Source organism: Apaloderma vittatum, unplaced genomic scaffold, assembly GCF_000703405.1.
Source record: "Apaloderma vittatum isolate BGI_N311 unplaced genomic scaffold, ASM70340v1 scaffold5720, whole genome shotgun sequence".
Taxonomy (NCBI): domain Eukaryota; kingdom Metazoa; phylum Chordata; class Aves; order Trogoniformes; family Trogonidae; genus Apaloderma; species Apaloderma vittatum.
Genome location: NW_009696062.1, coordinates 5,042 through 13,533, shown reverse-complemented (window position 1 = coordinate 13,533; position 8,492 = coordinate 5,042). Strand labels below are relative to the sequence as shown.

The 8,492-nt window shown below is 42.8% G+C and overlaps 1 protein-coding gene across 1 annotated transcript; it reads left to right on the top strand.

Moving 5' to 3' along the window:
- Positions 1 to 418: 418 nt before the first annotated feature.
- LOC104276820 (protein FAM188B-like) lies at positions 419 to 8,153 on the top strand (the record flags this gene model as incomplete). Its single annotated transcript, XM_009873270.1, has 5 exons — positions 419 to 481; positions 2,491 to 2,610; positions 3,415 to 3,623; positions 6,698 to 6,956; positions 7,735 to 8,153. Coding segments are annotated over exons 1-5 (1,070 nt in total), but the record flags the coding sequence as incomplete, so codon positions are not given.
- Positions 8,154 to 8,492: the final 339 nt, after the last annotated feature.

Below are 8,492 nucleotides of genomic sequence, written 5' to 3'. Positions count from 1 at the left end.
CATTCCTGGCACATTCCACCTTGGGAAAATTAACTTCCTAGCCGTCAGAAAACCATCTCCTGTCTCTGATTTGAACATTCCATTTTCAAATTTGCTCATTTAAAGGAACGCCCCGGATGTCTGCAGCAGCGTTACACCGTTAGCTCTTTGGCTGTGAAGCCTCTCGCCGGCCTCCTTCCCAGGGGGAGGAGTTCTCCTCGCTTCCCATGACACGGTCTCCACAGCAACGTTACCTCCAGCCCAGCAGTGCCCACCGAGCCCCGCCGCCGCTTCGGGCCCGCAGGGGTTAAAAGCCGCACCGAGGAGCTGCAATGCCGGCAGGCTCGAATGACTCGTTAGACGGAGTAAAGAATCCGCCCCCTAAGCACACTTTGGGCTAAAAAAACCCCAACAAACTAACTCAAACAAAGCAAAAAACATGGACAACTCCTTTGTGGAAGAAGTGGCTGCTTCACTGGTGAGAGAATTTCTCAGTAGAAAGGTAACTCGTCTCGATTTTCTCCAGCTAGTACAGATGAGAATGGCACAGGGGAAAATGTTAAATGCGAAAAGGCTGAGGGATGCTGGGAGGCGGGGGGGAACTTCTTCCAGCCTTAAAGCAGCTAGACCCGAACCCCAACAAGGCTGGGGGGTAAGGATCTGCACTACACTTCCCACAGTGCCTTTTCTCTGCGCAGAATGGAAGGCAGCTTCCTCCCGGGCTGAGACACACCGATTCTTACCCGCACACGCCTGCAAAACACAAAATGATCGCAAGAAACGCAGCGTCAGTTCGGTTCCGAGTCGTTTGGGTTTTCTTCCTCATTAACCCCTACCTGTCTGTCGTCCTTGTGTTTACAAGAGACATACAAATTTCACAGAACTTTTTTCTTTTTAAAAACAGCATTCTGGAGAAACCGGTAACAAGGGTTTGGGTTTTTCTGTTTTGATCTGGTTTGTTTTGATCTGGTTTGTTTTTTCCTGGTTTTCAATAAGAGCTTACCAGACAGCAGATTTATCTAGGAGAAGGAGGCAGGGAGTAGGAAAGAGGCCATTGTACTCTTTACAGACTTAATGCACGGTGTAAAAAGAATATCCCATCTTAAAGAAACTTTTACTATGAATTGGCGTGGGGAATATGGGATTGAGTAGAAGAAAAGGCACCTTCACGTTTTCAGGTGAAAGTACCTACCACCTCAATCCTACGGAAATAATGCTTAAGTCCAGTCCATTTCCCAGGAATAAGTTGCTTGTATTAGAAATCAGCCTGCCACTGTCTTAAGTGCTACACAAACCTCAGTTTTCTTCATCTGTTTTGCATCCAGTCTCCAAATGCACATTTTTGAATGTTTGTGAGCAAAGTGTAAACATTTGCCAGCAGAAATTCAGATGCAGAATTCATTATCTGCCATTTACTGCCAGAAGTACGAGGCTCAAGTCTATTCAGTTGTTTGCAAAGATTCTTCAAATGAAAACCATTACATTTCCAAGTTACATACATGCAAATAGAAAACTGAATAAAAGCAGAAGAGGAAAGCAAACACTCCACTGGTAAAACGGACCATACAGCTTACAATAGTAACTTATACTTGAATTGCCACATCTATTTAATAATATATATTCTGGAGTAAAAAATGTGGGACACTGATGACCCTTTGTGCTTCTGTGCAATATACATCAGAGTCAACTTTGAGAACTATCCTTTATCTGCCACAACTTGTCTATTAATTCCCTGATTCAGACAATCCATCTGCGAAAGAACAGATCCTCTCTTCTAACATTAGCCCTTTAGGGCAGAAATTGGGACTTCTCCATCTCAGAATTGTGGTCTGCTGTTGTACCACTTGAATCAGTTCAGGATCCCACTCTGACATTTCACAAGGGATCACTGAGATGCCCATACATTTTGTCTCTGAATTCTCCTTTTATGCTGACTACACATTCAAAGTAGTTGAGGAAGTCTGAAGACCCCCCAAACCAGCTAAAGCCACGGAGATCTGATTTCCAACCTGAAACTGATCAGATAAAGGTTCTGAAACTGCTCTGAACCCACCAAGAGACAGTGGACAGCCCATGTTCACGCTTCATAGTCACCCAAGTCAGAGTCCCATTTAGGAGGAGCTGTATCACATCTTGCTGGAAAAGGCAAACTTGGTATTTCTGCAACTATTTAAGCCAGAAGCCCACGTGTTAGTAGGGCCCTTCACACATACCAGTGAGGCTCTTGAGCAGCTGAAGTCACCTGCCTGGAGGGCTTTTTCTTTTTTCCACATTCAATGATTGCCACCTCACAGACAACAGAGCCACCTCACTTATTTTCACATCTGTGGGCTGCACTAACACAAGATTTTATCATTCAAGCACAGGTTCTAAGAGTTAGCTTGTTACTACTTACTGCTATTTTAATGTATCCATAAATTTCTTACTACATCCAACAAAGTCAAGCATTTGTAAGCTTTGTTAAGTTGTACTGTCTCTAAATCTCTCAAATCTGACACTTTTCCTTCTCAGGGTTTGAAGAAAACCATCACCACCATGGACCGAGAGCTGCCACGTTCTGCACTTAGCATCAATAACAGAAACGAACTCCGAAATGTCCTGCATCTGCACTCCTTGTACAAACAGAACAAGGTAAGGAAGCAGAGCGTGCTCCCCACTTCTACCGGCAACTTCATATAAAACCTGGCTGATAAAATTACATTTGTAACATTTATCATTCTTTGAAATGTAATATAGGCAGAATTATTTGATGACAGGGACATCAATGGATAATAAGTCACTTGAAAAAAAATCTCCCCATGTACTTACATCACTACAGCAGCCATAGCATTTTTTTTACTTAAGCCCTAAACTTCTGTGTCTTCCTTTATTATTGTAATTATTAAATTAAATGTTCATGTACACATGTCCAGCATACTGCTGGAAAACACTGTTAACGAGTGGCATGTTGCTCTATACTAAAAGTTTTCCCTCACACAATAATTGATTTCTAGAGACTGTGTTTATCACCAAGTTCTGATGATAAAAATAACCCACAACTACTGCAGTCAGCTACTATATATACTTGCAGTTCATTCTACATCCTTCTGAAGAGGATCAGGTAATATTATAAAAGGTGTATTCTAGCACAGTTACCATACTTTGCAATCTTTAGCTAAAATGCATATAAGGAATGACTGCAACAGGTTGTTTCTTCTGTCTCATGCTTACTTGATTAATGCAGCAACACCTTTGAGCTCTTGACATTCCCTAGCTGACATCTTTCAGCCTCCCAGCTTGTCTGTACAGTCACATCTGGGATACACCCACAGCTGACTCTAGAAAGTAGCTGGTACATTCAGCTACTGCACGGTGTAAAAAGAATATCCCATCTTAGGTTACAGCAAGACTAACAAAAACCTTCAGTAGTCCCCAAGAACTTTTCTTTTTGCACAGGCAAAGGAGAACCCACTGAAAACACTTCTTGAAGTTATTACCAATTACTTCCTTGAGCACCGGGGGACTTCCAGAAGCATCAGCTCAAGTTCTGCTCTGTCAGCTCCTCAAAGTAAGAGCTCAACATCTCACCCGCTCGAGCTCTCAGATGAAGACCAGGTTCACGGGAGTGCCATGACGCTCGGTGAAAGTGAAACTCCAGCCTGCAGGTACAGTCTTCTTTCTTTCTCTTTGCCCTGTCTAGTTTCTTTTTCAATTAAATGAGGGAAATAGTGCTAAGATTTTTTATCTTTTGTACCTTCAGCTACAATGCCTTTTATTAGATATCTAGGTGCACAAAGTTTCAATTTCCATATCCTTAAAATCTCTTACGCAAGCCACCCTTCAAAAATGCTTTTATGTTCCCTACTAATTACAAAGACTGGTAATCTCAATTACGTCTTTCAGTCACTGCAGCACATAGAAATCTGAGTTTCTGTGCTTTGTAAATACTCAAACTGAAGCATATTCTGGTGAGAAACTAACCACCTGCACCCAAATTACAGGTGTACTCATGCTGTACAGTCAACAGCAAAGCCTATAATCTTAAACTCAGCATTGTTACAAACAGCATAGGCTGTGTTATTCCCGTTTTACAAAATACCTGAAACAGCATGTAACAAAGTCTTTCAATTGCGTTTATTACTGCCTCAAGGTAGAGTGAGAGCCCTAGCTGTGCTTCAGCAGAAAGCTCTTAAATGAGCTCAGAAGAACAACTCACCTTTCCAGCCTTGATACTGAGGGAATTAATCAGATTTTATTCCTCAACCTAAACACAGTGTGCTCAAAGCAGCCAAGTGCCAGGGCTTGCAAAAACCCAGCAAGTCTCGCCTTGTGGGGGCAGAAAACCACCATTTTTGAAGTTGATGCTACCTGCCCAGAAGCAAAAAAATTACGGGCTTCTCTTCTTTGGATACAGGCACTTTTAGCATAGTCAGTGGCCTTCTATACCCCTGCCTGATACTATCCCACCTCACGCTGCCTCACAGCTCCCGCCCGCCTCTTTCTCTCCCTTTGCAAGTCTTTCCATTCCCCCCGCGAGCCTCTCCAGGGCCTGCAGACCTTTCTCACGACAACAAAAACCTTTCTCCTACAGAGGAATCCACTAACATCCCCTTCAGGCACCAAACAACTGCACTTGGCAGGGTTACGACTTATTACAAGCTCGAACGCGTCGGCCGCGGCGCGCACAGTGTTAGAGCCCGCCTTGCGCCTGCGCGTTGGCAGCACAAAGCGAGCACTGCGCGGCTGGGCCAGAGCGGCCTCAGCGCGCAGGAAGCGGGCGTCGCTCTGCTTTACAGTAGCGGCCTCTCTATGATTTTTAGTCCTCCACTGGCGGGAAGGGCATGCGCAGTGTGGTCGGGTTGAGCATCCTCTGCCGCCGGTGTGTACAGGATCGTGAAAAGACACGTACATGCGTGAAAACACAAATGCAAAGAGGCAAAGTAAAGCCCCACAGGCAGAAGCAGCGTGGGTTGCCAAAGGGAGGGGTGGGGGGTGCTGGGAGGAAGCGCCCGTCTGGAGCAAGCACCTTCCCTCCGGAGGTGAAGCATTCCCCTTCCCCACCCCCATCACCGGAGCAGCGAGCAGCCAAAAATGTGAAGTTCACGGAAAATTTGAAGGCAAAAACCACAAATACACGACTTTTCCTGTGTATCGGCTTGGAAACTTTACCCGAGCTGCACGCTGGAAGCTGTCAGCTCTGGAGAGAGCGAAATCCTGTATTAACCCGCAGGTTTCCATCTAAATCCTGTGAGATCTTGTACCGCTTTTCGTGCCTTCGTGTGGACCAGCCTCACCAGTTCTTCCTTCCTGCGGGGAGGGAGACCAAAGCTGTCTGGAGGTGCAAGGAAGGGAGAGGGAGCTGAGTGGGTGTGATGGGGGAACAGGGGTTTCAGGGCCTGCCCTCATACAGGTCAGCGTTTGTAACTGATTTTTCTTTCAAAACCAGCAGATTCTGAAAGGCACGGGTAGGCCTTCCTGGATGAGACCTTCCCAGGTCTTGTCGCTGCCGTCTCCACGGCGTGGCCGCAGGAGGAGGCAGTAGGAAGGGCTGACCCGGGCAGGTTGACGGGTTAACTCAGCCACGTCCTGTTTCAGCCCAGAAAAATGAACCAGTGAGAGAAACACCATGGCAAAGCTTGGCTCTGAGATCCCCCTAGTCATTTCCAACCCCTCCTAGCCATTTCCGAGAAAGATCGGGTATTGCCACGTCAACCAGCCAGTGCCTGAAATTATTTTCATCGGCCAGGATGATTTTTACCAATACTTTCAGGAGTGGGGAATATAATTAGACAGGTACTCTTCACTGGTCTCATTCAATAATCCTCTTTCCTTTTACTTGTCCACTTAAAAGTTTTTTTGAATGTCTCTTTGTTAAAAGAGTCTCTAAGCTGACACACTGTGCCCTTTGGCAATGAGGGGTTACATGTTCCTCAGTCAGGAGTAACAGTCCTCAGATTTCCTAATCGGCTTTCCAGAGACTAATCATTCTCGCTGCAGTTTACATATGCAATGTTATCTTCACAGCATGAGACATACTACTTCAAAAGCCATTTTTTTACTGGTTAAGTAAAAGGAGTGTTTTTGTCCTGCAAGATGCTTCAACTCCTGGAATTGCTTGACTATGAAATAGGGTGGAAAGAAACATCCTAAAGTGAAAGACAGTTTTAAGGACAGCTATTGTAAAGAAGGCTAGCGTTTTTGGGTTACACAGAATAGAGATTTATCAAATGACACAAAAGAGGTCTCAGCAAAGTGGGAACTGCTCAGTAAAAGAACTTCCACGTAACAGTGATCCAATATTACGCAGGCAGTGAAACAGATCCTGATGAGGAAAATCAGACTCGTCATGATTTATTGCAGGCTCAAATCGGTACTCTTTTGTGTGTAAGAAAGTGATTTGTTGAAAGATATTTTTAAGAAAGAAATGCATATAATGTACAAGCAGAGGCACAGATTCAGGTGAGTTTCATTTGTGTTTCAAAAAAAGCTTGTTTGTACCATTATAGATGGGTAGGAAAATAGATGCAAACAGTGAACTGCACCTTGTGTTGCTACCTTGAGGACTAGGCTGAAGAATATGAAAGAGGTCAAAGGACAGCAATGTAGCAACCTCTTATCAAGAAAAAACCCAAATACAAAAGTACCTTTCATTTTGAAAGCCAAACAGATATTTTCATTGATTTAATTGTGCATTAATTTAATTGTGCTCTTTGAAGTTTTACCTTGTTCTTCCTTGTAGGTATGATGCTGAGAATCCACTAAATAAAATACTTCCATCCAGAAAACATCAGCACAGAAGTGAAAAATGCCACACAGGGACAACACACAACAACCACTTGTCCTCAGACGGGGATAAGAATTTAAAAGATAGTCGAGAAGATTTAAAAGCAGCAACAATTTCTGAGGAGCTGAAATCCACAGTGAAGGAAAAGCCAAAGCCCAGGTCTGGTCTCATTGTCAGAGGAATGATGGCTGGACCAGTAGAGAGTTCACCAGAGGTGATTTCCAACATTTACAAAATAGTTGACTTGGCTATGGATTTTATATCTAACCTGCTGCGATAACATAATTTGAAAGTAATATTAAACCAACTTCTGCATGCTAATCCATTCAGTCTGCAGTATGAAAATATGGGATTAGGGAAGTGATTCTGGTTAATTCAGAAATTTAAACTGTTTCAGATATAGCCACTACATGGAACTACTCCCCCATGTCTGTGATCTTAGGCTACAGAATTTCTTTATAAATCTTTCCCATTCTTAATATCTCTTGACTGATGGGATTTTCCATTTTCCTAGGAAAATGGCTTTTTTCCCTTATCAGCTTTGAAAGTTTTCTTAGCCTTAGGTATCTCGTGTTACTCAAGTTTTTCCAAAACTTCACATTTAATCTGTCACAGTTTGGAACTGAAAATTGCTTTCAGTTAGAAATATGTTTCTAAATTGCTCTGATCAGACCATTCCATCAGAAAGTGTTTTCAAAATACAGTTCTAAAATTCTTGCTTCTTTTTTTTCTTCATATTTTGTTGACATTCTTAAGTAAAAGAAAGCTTTTAACAGTATTTAACATCTTTAATACTGTTCAAATTTTAAATAAAAGTGTATGTCCATCTTATTAATAATCGTTTTTAAAATCAGATTTGCTGTATAACCTGATTCCTAATAGTAAGTGAATTGCTTAACCCAGAAAGTAGTGACAGAGCTTTGCTTTGATTTTCATGTTTATTTAATGATGCTCAAATTTTAATCTATAGTTCTAATGGCACTTATTTCTAGGATCTGCAAAAAAGGAGGCTTTCAAAACGATCCACGAGCATAATCAGCACAGCACACTGCAAGGGTGAAGAACATGAAGAAAATTCCCTGAGTGTCCCAAGTATTGCCTATCAAGATAGCAAAGGATCTTCAACACAAGTAAATACGGAGTTTTCATCAAAGACTGTGTCAAGCTCACACACAAGTTCCGCCTCTCAAAAACTAAGAAACATCCCCAAAGACACAGACGACTCTTTTGCCAAACTAGTGTCTGAAAGAGAGAGGACCAAGACAGAAGAAAGAAAATCAGTCCCAGATTTTGGTACAGACAGCAATGAAAAAAGCCTTAAAGTGAGTGCATCTCACAGACATTCAGGGGCTGGAAGAGAGAAGAAAGAAAGATCCCTCAAGAAAAGTGAGAGTCGATTGTCAGGCCACAGGTAAGAATATTTGTAAGAATATTATACTAAATTGTTGAGGAAATCTGAGGGAGAACTTGGAGTGAGTGAAATACACCTTCTGATTTCATTGAGGGGAAATAGCTGGAAGAGGTGAAGATGCTGAAAGGCAGAGAAGTTTTAGCTTGCTAACTTTTGACATTCCAGACCAGTTAAGACTCCTTTCTTGGTCAGTGGAGAGATGCTAGAGGTGCTGGTTTCTCTTTACTGCTTCAGAGGGGAACTAGTTACTAATTCAGGCTTAGAGCACTTACACATCTAAGCAGTACAGGTGACTGTACCTGTGGAGGTTATCTGCAGTTTTTTTCCACAGAGACAATG